Source organism: Armigeres subalbatus, unplaced genomic scaffold (genome assembly GCF_024139115.2).
Source record: "Armigeres subalbatus isolate Guangzhou_Male unplaced genomic scaffold, GZ_Asu_2 Contig1232, whole genome shotgun sequence".
NCBI lineage: Eukaryota > Metazoa > Arthropoda > Insecta > Diptera > Culicidae > Armigeres > Armigeres subalbatus.
In genome coordinates, this window is record NW_026941993.1 from 158,375 (window position 1) to 175,625 (window position 17,251).

Here is a 17,251-nt window from a genome sequence, read left to right on the forward strand (position 1 = left end):
TGTCTCCGGATTTTGTTCAATATTCTGATGACACTGATTTCCCAATAACAGATACAGGATCCATTTTCCTACCTTTGAGATTTTCGGCCTTATTTTTGAATTTATTACAATTTTGTTTGATTACGAATTTAGAATTATAGAGATTTCGATAGAACTTCAAAGAGATTGATTGCAGGTACCTGGCATGATTGAATTCTAAGAGGTTTTCTATTTCCGTGATGATTTATAAAGAAACACAAATTATTACTCCGGTAATTCATCCAGATACGGCAGTTTTTCTGAAATTGATTCTGCAGAAGATCTTCCAAAAGACCTTCCTGCGGAAGACCCTTCTGAATTTATTGGAATGTTCCTCCAGGAATCCCACTGAAAGTTGTCCGAAGTTTTTTTCGGAAGTTCCCCCGGAATTTCAGTAATTCCAGTAATTCCTCCACAAATTGGTTCAGAAGTTTATCCAGAATTTGCTTCAGAAGTTCCCTTTACTCATGGAGTTCATCCAAGTATTTTTCTGGAGATGCTGTAATTCCTCCGGGTATTTCTCCGAAGGTCCCATCAGGAATTCATCTGGTTGTTTCTGCAGGTACTCCTCCGCATGTTCCTCCCGGACTTCAATCTTAAAGTTCCACCAGTAATTCCTTTGGAACTTCCTTCCTTCCAGAATTCTTCCTGAACTTATTCTAAGAATTCCTTCCATCCTGGAATTTCACCGAAAGTTTCTACAAGAATATCTTCCTCAGAAATTCCACAAAAGTTCCCCCAGATATTGGTTCGAAATTTTATCCAGAAATTACCCTAAAAGTTCCCACAAAAATTTCTCCAGAGTTCTTTTATTAATTCCTTCGGAAGTTTCTCCAGGAATTTAAACGGAAATTCCAATAAGAATTCCTTCGGAAGTTCCTCCAAGAATCCTCAAGCGAAAGTTTATCAAGGTATTTCTTCAGAAGCTCGTTCAAGAATTCCCTCGGAAGATCGTCCAGAAATTCATTCGATAGTCCCTACAGCAATTTTTCAAGAAGTTCCTCCAGTAATTCTTCCGAAAGTTTCTCCAGGAACTTCTTCGTAATTCATTCCAGCAATTCCTTCAAAATACTTATCAGGAATTCCTTCGGATGTTTCTCCAGGAATCCCGACGGAAGTTTCTCCATGAATTCCTTCGGCAGTTCCTCCAGGAATTCGTGTGGAGGTTCCTCCAGGATTTTCTCCAAGAATACCTTAGGAAATTCCTCCAGAAATTTACTTTATTTAAGTTAAAAAAAAAGTTGCTTTAGGAATTCTTCTGTGAGGTCCTCCAGGAATTCCACCAGAAGTTCATCCTCTTATTTCTCCGAAAGTTTTTTCAGGAATTCCTGCTGAAGATCCTCTTGTAATTCCTTCGAATGTTCTTTCAGGAATTCCGCCATTGATTCTTTCTGGAGCTCTCGCGGATATTTCTCCGGAAGTCCCTATAATTCCTCCGGACGTTCATCTAGAGATACTTTCGGAAGTTTCTCTATGCGAAATCCTCCAGAAAATCATCCACTAATTTCTCTGGAAGCTCCTCCAGGAATTCCTCCGGAAGTACTACGGCAATTCCTACGACAGTTCCACCAGTAATTCCTCTGAAAGTTTCTCTGGTAATTTCTCCGGAAATACCTCCAGCAATTTTTCCAGAAGTTCCTCCAAGAATTCCTCCGGAATTTCTAACACGTTTTGTTCTGGAAGTTCCTCCAGGTATACTTCCGGAAGTTTCTCCAAGAATTCCTTCCGAAGTTCTTCCAGTAATTATTCGGAGGACTTTCGAAAGAATTCCTGTAGGATAACCCTGAGGAATTTCAGGAGAAACCTTTGGTGAAATTTCTGGGGAACTTCCGGAAAATCCTAAAGAAACTTTCGAAGAAATACATGATTGATTTCCGCTGTTATTCCTGGAGGAACTTCCTGATGAACTTCCAGAGGAATTCGAGGATGAACTTCCGGAGGATTTGGTGGAGAAAATTTTGGAGGAAATCCTGAGAAATTCCTCCAAAAGTTCCTTCAGGAATTCCTCAGAGTTTTTCAAGTTTTTCCAAGAATTCCCAAGTTCCTTCAGGAGTTCGTCCGGAAGATGCTCCAGGAACTCATCCGTAAAGAATTCTTGAAGGAACTTCCAGAGAAATGCTTTGATAAACTTTCGATAGGAATACCTGAAGAAACTTTCGGAGCAATTCCTGGAAAAACTTTAAGAAGAACTTCCGAAAGAATTCCTAAAAAAACTTCCAGAGAAAAAAAATGTTGTAGAAAATTTCGGAGGAATTCTTAGAGCAACTTTCGAAGGAATACCTGGAAGAACTTTCGGAGGAATACTTTGAGAAGCTTCTGGAGGAACACTTGAAGGGACTTCCAGAGCAATTTCTGCAGGATCTTCCGGAGAAAATCCTAGATTATTATTTAAGATAAATACCAGAAAGTACTTCCAGAGTTATTCGTGGAGGAACTTCTGGAGGAATTCATTAAGGAACTGCTAAGGAATTACTGGAAGAACTTCCAGAAGAATTCCTGAAGTCTCCGGAGGAATTCTAGGAGGAACTTCCAAAGGAATTATTGGAGGAACTTCCAGAGGAATTTCTGGAGAAACTTCCAAAAGAATTCTTGAAGGAATTCCTAAGGAACTTCCGGAGGAATTCTTGGAGGATTTTTCGGTGGAATTTTTGGAGGAAAATCTGAAGGCTTGGAGGAACTTTAAGAAGAACTTCCGGAGGAATTCCTAGAAAAACTTCCAGAGAAATATCTGGAAAACTTCCGGAGGAATTCTTGGAGAAAAATCCAGAGGAATTCTTGGATGAACTTCCGGAGGAATACCTGGAACAACTTCCAGACGAATACTTTGAGAAGCTTCTGGAGGAATACCAGGAGGGACTCCCAGAGGAATTTCTGCAGGATCTTCCGGAGGAATTCCTAGATGATTATTTTAGATAATTACCAGAAGGAACTTCCGGAGTTATACGTGGAGGAACTTCCGGAGGAATTCGTAGAGGAACTGCTAGAGGAATTTCTGGATAAACTTCCGGTTGAATTACTGGAACAACTTCCGGAAGAATTCCTGAAATCACTTTCATGGGAATTATAGGAGGAACTTCCAAAGGAATTCTTGGAGGAACTACCAGAGTAATTTTTTGAGAAACTTCAGAAGGAATTCTTGAAGGCATTCCTTAAGGAACTTTCTACGGAATTCTTGGAGAATTTTTCGGTGGAATTCTTGGAGCAACTTCCGTAGGAATTCTTGGAGGAACTCTAATGCTACGTACACACCAGTCAAGCAGTTTGACGAACATTGACTCCGCCCCCAAGAAAACGCTTCGGTTGCTGCTTTGTTTGAACGTGAAGTTGTTCGAATAACCATTTGACTGTTGGCGGCTCGGTTGGAAAAAATCAAAGCGGTTTGATTTTGATTTGATTTATCGGGGTGGAGTCAAAGTTCGCCGAACATGTTTGAGCATTTGTAGTGAAGTTGCACAAACCCCCATATATTTTTTGATGGTTGGTGATCAAGTTGGTGCTTCGGTCATTCGTGTGTGATATTGTTGGACGAATAAATTGATTGTTCGTGTCGCTGTTGGATAAACTTGATGGATGTTGGAATAAACGAGAGGTGGAGTCAATGTTGGTCAAACTGCTTGACCGTGTGTACGTTCCATAAGATGAACTTCGAGGAATTTCTAGAAAAAATCAGAGAAATATCTGGAAAACTTCCGGTAGAATTCTTGGAGGGAATTCCGGAGCAAATCTTAGAGGAATACTTTGAGAAGGCATTCCTTAAGGAACTTTCTAAGGAATTCTTGGAGAATTTTTCGGTGGAATTTTTGGAGCAACTTCCGTAGGAATTCTTGGAGGAACTCTAAGATGAACTTCGGGAGGAATTTCTAGAAAAAAATTCAAAGAAATATCTGGAAAACTTCCGGTAGAATTCTTGGAGGGAATTCCGGAGCAAATCTTAGAGGAATACTTTGAGAAGCTTCTGGAGGAAGGAGAAACTCCCGGAGGTTTTCGTGGAGGAAATTTTGGGGGAATTTCTGAAGGAACTTTCAGAGGAATTCTTTGAAGAACTTTCATAGAAATTGCCGGAAAACCCTCCTGAGGAATTGAATGAAGGAATTCTCTTAGGATTTCTTAGAGTGAATTCTGGAGGAATTCCTAGAGCAACTTCCGGAGGAATAACTGAAGGAATTTCCGAAGGAATTCTAGGAGGAACTTCCAGAGTAATTCTTGAAGAAATTCCTGAAGGAACTTCCGGAGATTTCGTGAAGGAACTTTCAAAGGAATTTCTGGAGAAACTTCCAGAGGTATTCCTGGAGTGATTTCCGGAGTAACTCCTGAGCAAATTCCGGAGGAATACCTGACGGAACTTCCGGAGGAATTCTAGGAGGAACTTCCAGAGGAATTCTTGAAGGAATTCCCTGAAGGAACTACCAGAGGAATTCTTGAATACCTTTCGATGGAATTTTTGGAGGAATTCTTGAAAGGTCTTTCGATGGAATTTTTGGAGGAACTTCCGTAAGAGTTCTAGGAGAAACTTTAAGTAGATCTTCCGGAGGAATTCCTAGAAAAACTTCCAGATAAATACCTGGAGGAACTTCCGGAGGTATTCTCGGAGGAAAGTCCGGAGGAATTTTTGGAGGAACTTCCTCAGGGATACCTGAAAGAACTTCCAGGAAGTAGGAATACTTTGTGAAGCTTTTGGAGAAATGAAATACCTTGAGGAACTCTCAGAAGAATTCCTGCAGGATCTTCTGGAGAAATTCCTAGATGATTATTTCAGATAAATACCAGGAGGAACTTCCGGAGTTTTTCTGGAGGAGCTTCTGGAGGAATTCTTAGAGGAACCTCCAGGGGAATTTCTGGAGATGCTTCCAGAGGTATTCCTGAAGGAATTCCTAAAAATTCCTGGAGCAAATTTCGGATAAATTCCTGAAGGAACTTTCGGAGGAATTCTATCAGGTAATTCCAGAGTAATTCTTGGAAGAACTTCCAGAAGCATCTATGTAGAAACTTCCGGAGGAATTCTTGAAGGAATTCCTGAAGGAACTATCGGAGGAATTTTTAGAGGATATTTCGGTGAAACGTTTATGGGAAATCGTGGAAGAACTTTGAGAAGAGCTTCAGGAGGAATTCCTAGAAAAACTTCCAGAGAAATACCTGGAGGTATTGTTTGAGGATATTCCGGTGGAATTCTTGGAGGATCTTCCGGATGAATACCTAGAAGAACTTCCGGAGGAATACTGGAGGAGTACTTGAATGACTCCCAGAGGAATTCCTGCAGGATCTTCCGGAGAAATTCCTAGATGATTATTTAGATAAACACCAGTAGGAACTTCCGGTGTTATGGAGAAACGTGGAGAAACTTCCGGAGGAATTCTTGGAGTTACTTCCAAAGGAATTTCTTGAGAATCTTCCGGAAGAATTCCTGGAACAATTTCCGGAGGAATTCGTGAAGTCCGGAGGAATTCTAGGATGAACTTCCAGAGGAATTCTTTGAGGAACTTTCAGAGGAATTCTTGGAGAAACTTCCTGAGGAATTCTTGAAGGAATTTCTGAAGAAACTTCCGGAGGAAATCTTGAAGGATCTTTCGATGGATTTTTTTTGAGGAACTTTAAAAAGAACTTCCAGAGGAATACCTTAAGAAGCTTCTGGAGAAATGCCAGGAGGGACTCCCAGAGGAATTCCTGCAGGATCTTTCGGAGAAATTCCTAGATGTTTATTTCAGATAAATACCAGGATGAGCTTCCAGATTAATTGTTGGAGGAAATTCCAGAGGAATTTCTAGAGAAACTTACGGAGAAATTCCTGGAGTTAACTCCGGAGGAACTCCTGGAGCCACTTCCGAAGGAATTCTTGGAGGAACTTCCAGAAGAATTTCAGGATAAACGTCCGCAGGAATTTTGAAGGAATTCTTGAAAGAACTTCCGGAGGAATTCTTGGAGAATCTTTCGGTGGAAATTTTGGAGGAACTTCCGTAGGAATTCTTGGAGGAACTTTTGAAGTAATTCTTAGATAAGCAATCCGAAGGATATCCTGGAGAAATTCCGGAAGAAATCCCCGGAGAAACTTAAGGAGGAATATCTGGAGAAGCTTTCGGAGGAACTTCCTGAGAGATTCCTGGAGGATCTTCCGGAGAAATTCCTTAATGATTATCCAGGCAAATACCAGGAGGAACTTCCAAAGGTAATCGATGATGAAGTTCTGGAGAAATTCATAGAGGAACTTCCGGAAGAATTAATGGAGAAATTGATGTATTATCTTTCGAAAAAAAATCTTATCTAAGACCACGTAGTAGCAACATGTGAACATCCATAAATAACGTAAACCTTAGAGACGTTTATCAGTTATTTGAACTGTAACTAGGTGCATTCATGTATTTCAGAACATTCATAAGACTGCACGATACAGAATTAGTTAAATACACAGCACCTTACTTCAAAACTTAATCGGTTTGAAAACTCAATGATGGACAATTTTGGTTTTATTCTGAGATTTATAGAGGTACTTTATTCATCTACTGCTACATGACTCGATCTGCTAAGCAATACAGCAATTGCATCCCTTCTGTTACGTCCACGAATTCGTATATCGCCAATTTCATTGGCACCAACATTATTCGCATCGCCAGCATCATCTTCATCATAGTCGAAGTCTTCATCTTGGAGATATTTAGCAACATTATGCAGTATAAAACAGGCTAGAACCATTGACGGTACACGATGTGTAATCATACGTACAGTGTTCTGTAGAAAGGGAAATCTTCTTTTAACTTGGCCAAAAACCCTTTCAATAACAACGCGTTCCCGACAGAAAATTTTGTTGTAGTTAACACGGACTACAGTATCCGGATTTCTATATGGTGTCATAATCCATGGAGCAATTGCATAACCTTCATCACCCAGAAGTAGTGCTCCTGAAGTATTTTCAAACATGGTTCTATAGACGTCTGAATTCTTCCAGATCCTAGAATCGTGAACCGATCCTGGCCAAGAACAATCGATACTGGTGATGACGTCGTTTGCATCACATGTAGCTTGGACGTTGAATGATGCTAATCCTTTCCTGTTGATGAACTCATCTGGATGCCTATGAGGTCGTTCGATTTTAACATGGGTGCAATCGATAGCTCCAATTGCATTCGGGATTTTCCCCTTGCGGCTCCAACTACGTTTGGCCTCACGGAACTCATTTTCGGTGGATGGAAATTTAATCCACTCATTTGATTTTTCAATTATTTTCTGGCAAACATGCCAAATAGTTTTGCACACTGTTGTTTGATGGACACCGACATCTTCTCCAACACCAACCTGAAAATATATTTGATGCGACTTGTAAATTTTGTTGTTGTCTTTATTTAAGAGACTTGCAGCCCGAGGCTGGCTCGTCTCCGCAAAACTTGAAAGTTTAAAATGTTGTATTTAGATTAAGATTAGAAACACCCTACGTACCTGAAATCCCGGGTCACCTAAATATCGTAGGAAAATTTTCATTTTCAGTACATTACTCAATCCACCTCCTCTTGTATCCTCTCGGTCATTAAGAAAATGATCGGATAGCCATTCGACATTTTCGCGAGAAAACCGATAAAGCGCTTTAAAATTATCACCATCCCCACGACGTATACAAAATTTCTTCTCATTTCTTATATTTACATTGATAAATAAAGCGGTGTTTAAATTCATTTTACCATTAAAAGTTGAAAGTATTTTCTCAAATTTCACTATCACTTCGGCAAATAAACAAACAAATTCAATTGTAGCAACCTCCGCAGCTGCCTACCGTAGAAAACAGTAAAAGCTACTTTTATTCATACCAAATTGATTGTTTGTAGTATGTTCGAAAGATGTAGTGTAGTGAAGTCTCTGTTATTCATACGAACAAGTTCCACAAGTGACGTTTACTACCCAAAATGTAGTAAACTCAAACTTACTACTTTTTATTCATACGACCCATTGACCATCAACACACACAAAGGGCTCTTTAAATTCAATCGTCTTGCTCCAGGGGTGAAATCTGCGCCAGGAGCATTCCAGCGATTGATCGACAGCATGATTGCCGACATTCCAGGCATTCGCTCCTTCATCGATGACGCAATAGTTTTCGGTCCTACCTGGGAGGCGCACGCAGAGTCGCTCAACAAGCTGCTGACTCGACTCGAGCAGTATGGATTCCATGTCAAGGCGGAGAAATGTAAGTTTTTCCAGACTGAACTTTGCTATCTAGGTCACATCGTGGACCGTCATGGTATTCGTCCGGATCCAGAGAAGCTGCAAGCAATCGACAAAATTCCAGCACCAACCAACGTGACCGAACTGCGCTCATTTCTCGGGGCCGTCAACTACTACGGTAGGTTTGTGCGCAACATCCACGAGCTAAGACAACCGCTTGACCAGCTACTAAAGAAGGATGTCAAGTGGCAGTGGAACGACCGATGTCAGCAGTCGTTTAAAAAGTTCAAAGCGATTCTACAGTCCGAGCTTTTATTGACGCACTACGATCCGACGCTACCTATCATCGTTGCAGCAGATGCCTCCAACACTGGTATTGGTGCGGTGATCCTGCACAAATTTGCGGATGGCAAACTGAAAGCCGTTCAACACGCTTCTCGTTCGCTCACACCCGCCGAGCAAGGTTATGGTCAACCGGAGAAAGAAGCACTGGCGCTTGTCTACGCGGTGACAAAGTTTCATAAATTCCTCCTGGGACGCCACTTCACATTGCAGACTGACCACAAACCACTTCTCGCAATCTTCGGCTCGAAGAAGGGTATTCCGCTCCACACAGCCAACCGACTGCAACGATGGGCGCTAATTATGCTCAATTACGATTTTGACATCCAGCACATTTCTTCCAACGATTTCGGTTGCGCAGACATGCTGTCCCGGCTTATCGACCGTACTGCTCGACCGTACTGCTCGACCGGAAGAGGAATACGTCGTAGCAGCAATCAACCTGGAAGAAGACATAGTGAGTATCATTAACGACTCGTTAGACAAACTTCCAGTGACATTCACAGCATTACAACAAGCGACGAAGAAGAGCACCGTTCTACAATTGGTGGCCAAATTCATCGAGGAAGGTTGGCCACGTGATTCGAAATCGATCACAAGCCCAGATCTCTCGCCGTACTACAATCTGCGGGACTCGCCGTCAGTGGTTGCGTGATACTACATGAACGTGTAGTAGTTCCCTACCAGTAGAAATCTTGAGGCAGTTTCATCCGGGCCAGCCGAGAGTGGTTCGTATGAAGGCAATTGCTCTCAGCTTCGCGTTTTGCCCTGGCATTGACAACTAGATTGAAGAATTCACCCCAACTGCAGTCCCTGAGGCTGCATAGGCGGAAAAGCACCGTTCAATATAACGCTCGAGTCGTGGCCTGCACTGTCGAAGCCATGGTCCAGAATACACATCGACTATGCCGGACCGGTCGATAGCGTGTATTTTCTGGTCGTGGTGGATCCGTTCTCCAAGTGGCCGGAAGTTTTCGCAACCAGAACGTCAACAGCAAGCACCACTACGCGACTGCTCTACGAATTGTTCGCTACATTTGGTATACCGGAAACCATCGTTTCGGACAATGGTCCTCAGTTCGCAGGGCATGTCTTCCGGACTTTCTTTCAAAACCTAGGTATACAACATCTTCGGACAGCACCGTATCATCCGCAATCCAACGGATTAGCTGAACGTTTCGTTGATACGGTAAAGAGGAGCCTTCGAAAAATTCGTTCGGGGGGAGAATCACTAGATGATGCATTGCGAACGTTTTTGCAAGTCTATCGTACAACTCCGACCAGCGACCTCGAAGGAAAATCACCAGCAGAAGTAATGTTCGGAAGGCGTATACGAACAGTTTCGTCACTCCTGCTCCCACAGTCTGGCTGCCGTAGTCCGTTGACAAGAAAATCTAAAAGGCAAAATGAATCGTTTAATCAGAAGCACGGTGCCATTGCGAAGATATTCCAACCCGGTGACTCTGTCTATGCACAAGTACACCAAGCCAATTCCTGGCAATGGGAATCAGCCACCGTAATCGAACGCATCGGGAAGGTCAACTACAATGTTTTCCTGGTAGACAGACAACGGTTGATCCGCTCACACGCGAACCAATTGAAGAAACGCGCGGCTGATCCAGTCCGAAAGGATTCCACACCGCTTTCCATCTTCGTGGACGAGTTCGGGTTATCCAGTCCTACTCCGGTTCGCGATCCAGTTCCTGCTCCAGAGAGTCCCGTGGTACCTGCTGCATCCGAAAGAGATTCTGGCGATTCGGAATACTTTTCTGAGTCCGATTTTGAAGAAGAGCCAATACTAGAACCAACTGTCAACAACAAACCAAAACGAACAGTGCGGCTACCAGCAAGATTCGAGCCGTACTATTTGAACTAAAGGGGGGAGATGTTAGGTGTGATCGTAGCACACCACGCTAAATTTAAACTTTAAATTGGTTACCATAGCAACGTAATTTTCAATCTTAGCAACCTGCGAGTTGCCCGAGCCTAACTCGCTCTCTTTTGCATTTAGCCGTGGTCTAGTGAAGACGCAATAAAATTAGTTATTCCGTAATTAGTAAAACCACGTTTTTCACTATTTCGGCTGATCCCGAAACACAACACAAAGAATGCTTAGGCCAAATTTTAGTCAGTCATAAAAAAAAACCCCTGCCAATAATAGAACAAAACCTGCCAAAGCCGTCATTCCCCCTATATCATGAAAATGTACGCTTAAGTTTAGAGGATGATCTCATTGTACAATGCGTTTGATATATCATGCAGAAGTAACACACTCATCTTATTAATCAAAATAACCTTGTTGTTATTTCATAATATGTACTAATTTTCCTTTAGACTGAATTTTCCGACAAAATTATATCAAGGATGTTCTTTCCTGAATGAAATAATCATATTTCCAAAATCTTGGTAAGCCTTTTATTTTTAACTTATTTTATGACTGCTGCTTGATAAAACTTTCCAACGCTTTCGGGTAAAGCCCAAAAAACTTGAATCTTTCTCCCATCTGCTCCGGATCGATCAACATTTTTAGCCCATCAGATAGCCGTCCTCTATCTTCCTCGCTAATGGTATTACTACTCACCAAAATATTCAGTCGTTCCTGTGCCCCAGCTGCCTCCAAAAATTCCCTCTGGCTGGTCGGTCCAATGGTTGTAATTTGTGCCGTATCCTCACAAAACCGATTCAGCAGCCTGAAATCTACATCCGCTGTTAGATCAGCACTTCCCGGCTCCACCAATGGGTCGTGCAATTTGTGATTTTTAAATGCCCGAAATGTATCTCCTTTGTCTCCCAGATGACCATAATCTACCACGAGACCAAATCCACCATTGGCCTCAAATCGGGTACCAATTTGCCGAATGATCGCCTCTGTATCAAAAGAAACTTCTATGTGAGTTCTTTCTTCGACCAAATCTGCATAGTTGTTCAAGAACAATCTTAACATCGGCGTTTCCGACTTGGATACAATAAATCTGAACTTATTATCGCTTTTAGGTTCAACATCAATCAGCACTTCCTTCCATACATTATTTTGCTTTATAAATTTATGAATAGGTAGCGCATCGAAGAACTCGTGTGCTAGAACGATTGCAAATCCGTCAGGAACATCATCCAACTGCCGATACCAATAGATCCTTGTGCCGTTTGCCGTGACGCCAGATCGGTAATAAGGCTTGTCCGTAAACACCGTACTGCTTTTACACAAAAGATCCGCTTGAACCTGGCTCAAATGCTCACTCATCTCGACCATCTGCACAGCCAGCCCTCGACTAACGTTTAGCTGATCAAATACTCGCAGCACATCCCGCATCATGGTTCCCTTGCCGGGTCCCAATTCAACTAACTGAAACGGTGCCGGTCGACCGAACTTGGACCATTCATTCACACACCACGCGGCAATCATCTCTCCAAAAATTTGTCCGATTTCCGGCGAAGTGATGAAATCTCCTTTGCTCCCGAAAACGTCACCACTAGTCATGTAGTAGCCCGCGGACGGATTGGTGAGGACCTGTTTCATGTAAGCCGCCACCGGAATTGGGCCTGTTGCCAGGATCCGCGATTTGAGATCATGTCGAAGCGATGAATATACCTTGGGGTCAGGTTTGTGGGGCAGTGTGCTGGCAGGAGGCAGGGACACTCTTTTCACTGGTTTGTAGGTATAGTTCCGAACTTGTTGGTAGAATAATCGCGAGAAAATAGTCGAATTCATCACCGAAATACTGAGATCGAGATCAGTAACAACACTGTTGTCCAAGTTGAATGAAAACAAAACTAATTGATAAGAAATGTCATATTTCTTTGTTTGTATTCATCTCAAGCACAGGAACAGCTGTGCAACACATTTCACTGTTGCACTAGTGTCGCGCAACAATTATAATGGTTTCTTCGAACAGGGTGACCATTCTGTCAATTTGTACTGTTGAGATCAAAATATTGTACTTCCAGTTGAAAACCGAAGTGAGCTCTCGCGACAATCGAGTTTTCTCCCGTTTCGTTTTGTCGCAACTACGTCGCGACTAGTGCGCATCTATGCCACCGCCATGCGCCATGATGCGCACTAGTCGCGACGTAGTTGCGACAAAAGGAAACGGGAGAAAACTCGATTGTCGCGAGAGCTCACTTCGGTTTTCAACTGGAAGTACAATATCGTATTTATTTATAAAAGTTACTGTAGGAACAATCGCAGCTCAAAATAAGCGCCAGCAAAACTTAAGAAAAAAAACTAATTTGATAATTTTTAAATATTTCGCCGCCATGTGGTAATGCGCTCGGTGGATGCTTTGATTAAACAGCACGTGCTATTTTACTCATCTATAAAAGAGCATTGGAGAATGATAACGATAACAAAAGTCATTTTATTGTAGCACAATACAATCAACGGGTGGAAATAAATCAAATAGGTACATTGAATACTGACGCGTATCAATCCGTCTTATGATAAGGGGTCGAAGAGGTTGTCCCAAGCATTATGATTCATACAAAAAAGAAGTACTCCCTAGAAAACAACTAGGATGGGTTGATGGTCCAAAATAGACATATTAGTTGTTACATAATTTTGTGAACAAACCCTAGAGGCCGTACACTAATTACTTAAGCAATTTTTCTGGGTTTTTCAACCCCCCTCCCACTATGTAATTTTTTTATTATTTATATGGAGCGTAAGAAAATGGCAGACTCCACCACCGCCCCCCCCCCCCTCCCATCATAAGTGCTTACGTTACTAGTTTACGACCCCCTAAGAGAATACATTGATGTACGATGTACGGAAAAAGCATGGCGAGGAAAGGTGAAGATGTATCTAAATCTGGCAAGGCAATAAATGACGGAGAACTACTTCACATTTCGTGGCAACTACTACGAACAGACGAAGAGAGTACCGATGGGAAATGCGCTTTCACCGTTTTTGTGCGAACTGTTCAGGGTGAATTTGGGAAACAACCTACAGGAACAAGAAGTACTACCCGAGAAATGGTGGAGATACGTCGACGACATCTTCAGCACCATCAATAGAAAGGATCTACCCATGATTTTGGAAGCGATAAACAACGTGAATAAGGATATAAAATTTACCTTCGAGGAGGAAAAAGAAGGTAAATTACCTTTCTTGGATCTACTGATCATCACATGGTCCACAGGATGCAAACGATACCCCTGGGGAACTACAACACATCTTCGAAACAGCGATACCGGATACCAAGAGAGGTCGAAAGCAATATTGTTTAATTTGAAATTAAAAAATAAACTGCTTCCTCGACGAAATAATATGATTCAAACGCAATAGCAAAACACAGCAGGGCAGTTGAGTCAAGTGTGAACTGCGATTGTTTTCTTAAAATCAAGTCAAGTACGAGCCACCGAAGACGGCCCTACGGTTGAAAAGAGAGAATTTGGCAGAAAATGCCGTTTGGCCGAACTAGTCGTTTGGGTAGAAATTTTTGACCGAAACGTACATTCGACCGAAAGTGTTGTTCAGCTTAATTGGTCATATTGCCAAACCAAATAGGTCTTTTGGCCGAATGATTGTTTGGCAAAAGTACAGTTTCGGGCCAAATGGCTTATTTATTTATTATCAGACTAAGGCCGGAATGGCAGTGCAAAAAAGGCTGCTCTATTCAGCTCGGTCTATGGTTGTACGTCACAAACCATGCTTTTCGTGGTTCATTCGCCTCCTCCACGTACCGTCTGCCATCTGCACCCCACCATAGATGGTACGCAGCACTTTCCTTTCGAAAACTACCGGTTTAAAAAGCGTTTTGTAGGTGCCTAGTTAGTTTGGTACGGAGGCTAACCATATTCGATCGGCGCGTTTTGCGGAGTCTAAAATACGTACGATTTCCTGCCATTATTCGTCTCCGAATTTATCTGCTGGTTTATCGGCGGTCACCAGTGAGTCCAAGCACACGAATTCTTCTACCACCTCGATTTCTACACCACCGATAGACACTCGGGGTGGGTGGCTTACATTGACCTCTCTTGAGTCTCTTCCTATCATGTACTTCATCTTCGACGTGTTGATGACTAGTCCAATCCGTTTAGCTTCGCGTTTCAGTCTGATGTAGGCTTCCTCCATTCTCTCAAAGTTACGTGCCATGATATCAATGTCGTCGGCGAAACCAAATAACTGAACGGACTTCGTGAAAATCGTACCACTCGTGTCAATCCCTGCCCTTCGTATTACTCCCTCCAAAGCGATGTTGAATAGCAGACACGAAAGACCATCACCCGAGAATGCCCCTGAAACTCGAACTACGCACATCACCCGATCCATCGTCGCCTTGATCAACCGTATCAGTTTATCCGGAAATCCGTGCAGCCATGGACCGAGCTGAATGGAGAAGTCTTTTATGTGCAGCACAGGCCACTCCGGCCTTAGTCTGATGATAAAAAAAAATACTTTCGAGAAGCTTTCTGGTGTTTCTGGAAGACTGAGATATGATTCTTGTGATACTGATTTCAGAAGAGAATAATTTAATGAAGTTGCTTTGCTTCTTTGATATTTGATTGATACCAATAATTCAAATCAAAGACTTGAATTATAACTAATTTTCCTTTGGTATTCCTTTGACTTTCATACAAACTATTCTGTCAGTCGTGTATTTTTTTTTTAAATTATGAAGTGATGATTTATTTATTTAGTTTACATCTAAACAGTAATGATGTTGATAGTTAATAGTTATATTTTAAAATCATGAACTACTGTACAAATAGTTCTTAATATCACCGATAATGTTGTACACGAATATTTTGAGTTTATATGTAGGAATGTGACTTGAGACAAAAAACCCATTTCAAAACAACTTTTCAAATAGATTCATTTTAAATGCTTTCAAATTATTTTCTATGGGAAAATATATTATCCATTTCTATAAGATCGTTATAATTTAATTTTTTAGTTTATTTATTTATTTATTCTTTTCCATCAACAGGCTTAAAATAGCTCCAATGATGTTGGTAATAGTTGCAGAATTATATAATTGATTTCTTTGCTAAACTTGTTTAATTGAATATCCATGATGTGACGTTGATTTAAAATGGGATGTGATGTAATTTTTGATGTGAAAATCATCTCTCATACAATCCAGATTTTTTCTATAATCTGTATTAAAGATATTTTCAATTCGAGGCAATACAAATCTAGGAATCTCCTAAACGTGCCTAAACTCTTTCACAATTTAGAAGTCTTCGATTTGAATAATCGGCATGTCCATCAAGTATCAACGCAGCAGAGCAAGTTCATTAAATTATTCTCTTCGGAAATCAGTAAGTACAAGTACACAGCAAAAAGTTTTGAAAATTCAACGACTTGTAAAATTGCTGCTAATTCTATCAAACGAATTAACATTTGATATTCAATTAAATTTGACTGAGTTTTACAAGCAGGCACAGTTTGAATTTAATTCGATTTTAAGGAACAATAAGATCGATTAGATATTGCGTCTATTTGCATGCTCCACAGATAACAGACATTGAAGCTAGAACAAATTTTATTGAAAATCCTGTGTAAACATTTGAATTGATATACGTTGGCCCACTACTGCCATCTACTCAACTGATTGCGGCAGTACATAAGGATGCAACTGAATTACAACCGTCGAACGCAGCCAATGCATTTGACAGCCGCAATCGGGCTGCGTTTTCAATAACAATGATTCTTGCGCCATCTCCAATCGATTGCCAAACGCAGTCCCAATTTAAAATACATTTGAATTAACGGTTGCGGATGTTTACACACGTATGGGATGCTAGCCTCAACATCTGTTATCTGTGCATGCTCCAAATATGTGCATGAAAATACGTTTGAAATCCCAACATATTTGTATCTGTGTATCTTATCTAAATATTTTAGTAATACTGGAAATCTTCTCAAAAATAAGAATTTGGGAATATAAATATAAATATCAAAAAGATTACCAGTACCAAAAAAATCCCCGCTCAGAGCAGCTTCGAACTATTGACGTCGCGATTCAGAGGCCCCAACTAATACATCGCATCTATTATCGCTTCGTTGCATCATGTGTGGAAAGTGTTCGGTACATGCCTCTTTTTGTTAATCACACCTTCATTGAAATTTGGAAGGACGAAAACTCAAACAGCAAGGCCAATAAACGTATCCCTAGTAACCCGCTTTTCATTCATGCTAAGCGAATCCTCCACGCAAAGTGGTGCCTCGTACAAACAACAGCAAGCAGCAGACGGCAGTGATGCTGTCTTGTCTTGTCTTGTCTTGTCTTAGCACATGCACAGCCAGTATTGAAAAGCATCCTGGAAATGTCGGTTGTATTCCCGAGCATTTTCTTATCTGTAATTAATGTTTGCAGCATATCATAAATATGACACAAATATCAAAACGGCCAGGCCCACCGTGCAGGCTTGAATTTGGGAGAAAACTCAAAACTCCCCGGCAATCAGATTATTTAGTAATAAATAACATGATTAACGAAGAGTTTTGAATCTACGAAAGGAAGAAACGGGGACAGCCGTACCAACCGTTTCACATTCAGGGGGAAAGATGATTGACGAATCGTTGGGAGTGACTTTGCTAAGAAGATTAATGTACACTCCATGGGTCCTCGACGTCTTGGGATGGGGCACAGTTTTTAGTCTAGTGCCCTGGCTTATACACTGATGGGCAGAAGTATTTGCCTAAATTCAGATAGATTACTATGAAAACATGACGAATACTTATGTACATCAGTGTACACATAGGCCTAGGTTTAAGCGCCATTACTCGCTCTCTGGAACGAGA

General features: G+C 41.4%; 3 protein-coding genes across 3 annotated transcripts; 1 reads left to right on the forward strand and 2 right to left on the reverse strand.

The window, feature by feature from the left end:
- Window positions 1-6,468: 6,468 nt before the first annotated feature.
- LOC134202457 (putative nuclease HARBI1) lies at window positions 6,469-7,799 on the reverse strand. The gene is made up of 2 exons (XM_062677441.1): window positions 7,444-7,799; window positions 6,469-7,302 (listed from the first exon to the last, which is right to left on the reverse strand). The coding sequence occupies exons 1-2, from the start codon at window positions 7,675-7,677 to the stop codon at window positions 6,502-6,504; spliced, it is 1,035 nt and encodes a 344-aa protein (XP_062533425.1). The 5' UTR covers window positions 7,678-7,799; the 3' UTR covers window positions 6,469-6,501.
- A 2,021-nt stretch (window positions 7,800-9,820) lies between these two features.
- On the forward strand, window positions 9,821-10,381 carry LOC134202461 (uncharacterized protein K02A2.6-like). Its single transcript, XM_062677445.1, has one exon. It carries the CDS (start codon window positions 9,821-9,823, stop codon window positions 10,379-10,381), a length of 561 nt encoding a protein of 186 aa, XP_062533429.1.
- A 516-nt stretch (window positions 10,382-10,897) lies between these two features.
- Window positions 10,898-12,283, reverse strand: LOC134202464 (protein arginine methyltransferase NDUFAF7 homolog, mitochondrial-like). Its single transcript, XM_062677447.1, has one exon. It carries the CDS (start codon window positions 12,212-12,214, stop codon window positions 10,937-10,939), a length of 1,278 nt encoding a protein of 425 aa, XP_062533431.1. The 5' UTR covers window positions 12,215-12,283; the 3' UTR covers window positions 10,898-10,936.
- Window positions 12,284-17,251: the final 4,968 nt, after the last annotated feature.

Coding starts and splice junctions, on each gene's coding strand:
- LOC134202457 (XM_062677441.1), bottom strand. CDS start 7,677: ATGAATTTAAACACCGCTTTATTTATCAATGTAAATATAAGAAATGAG. Junction 7,303..7,443: donor TAGGTGACCCGGGATTTCAG/GTACGTAGGGTG, acceptor ATATATTTTCAG/GTTGGTGTTGGAGAAGATGT.
- LOC134202461 (XM_062677445.1), top strand. CDS start 9,821: ATGTTCGGAAGGCGTATACGAACAGTTTCGTCACTCCTGCTCCCACAG.
- LOC134202464 (XM_062677447.1), bottom strand. CDS start 12,214: ATGAATTCGACTATTTTCTCGCGATTATTCTACCAACAAGTTCGGAAC.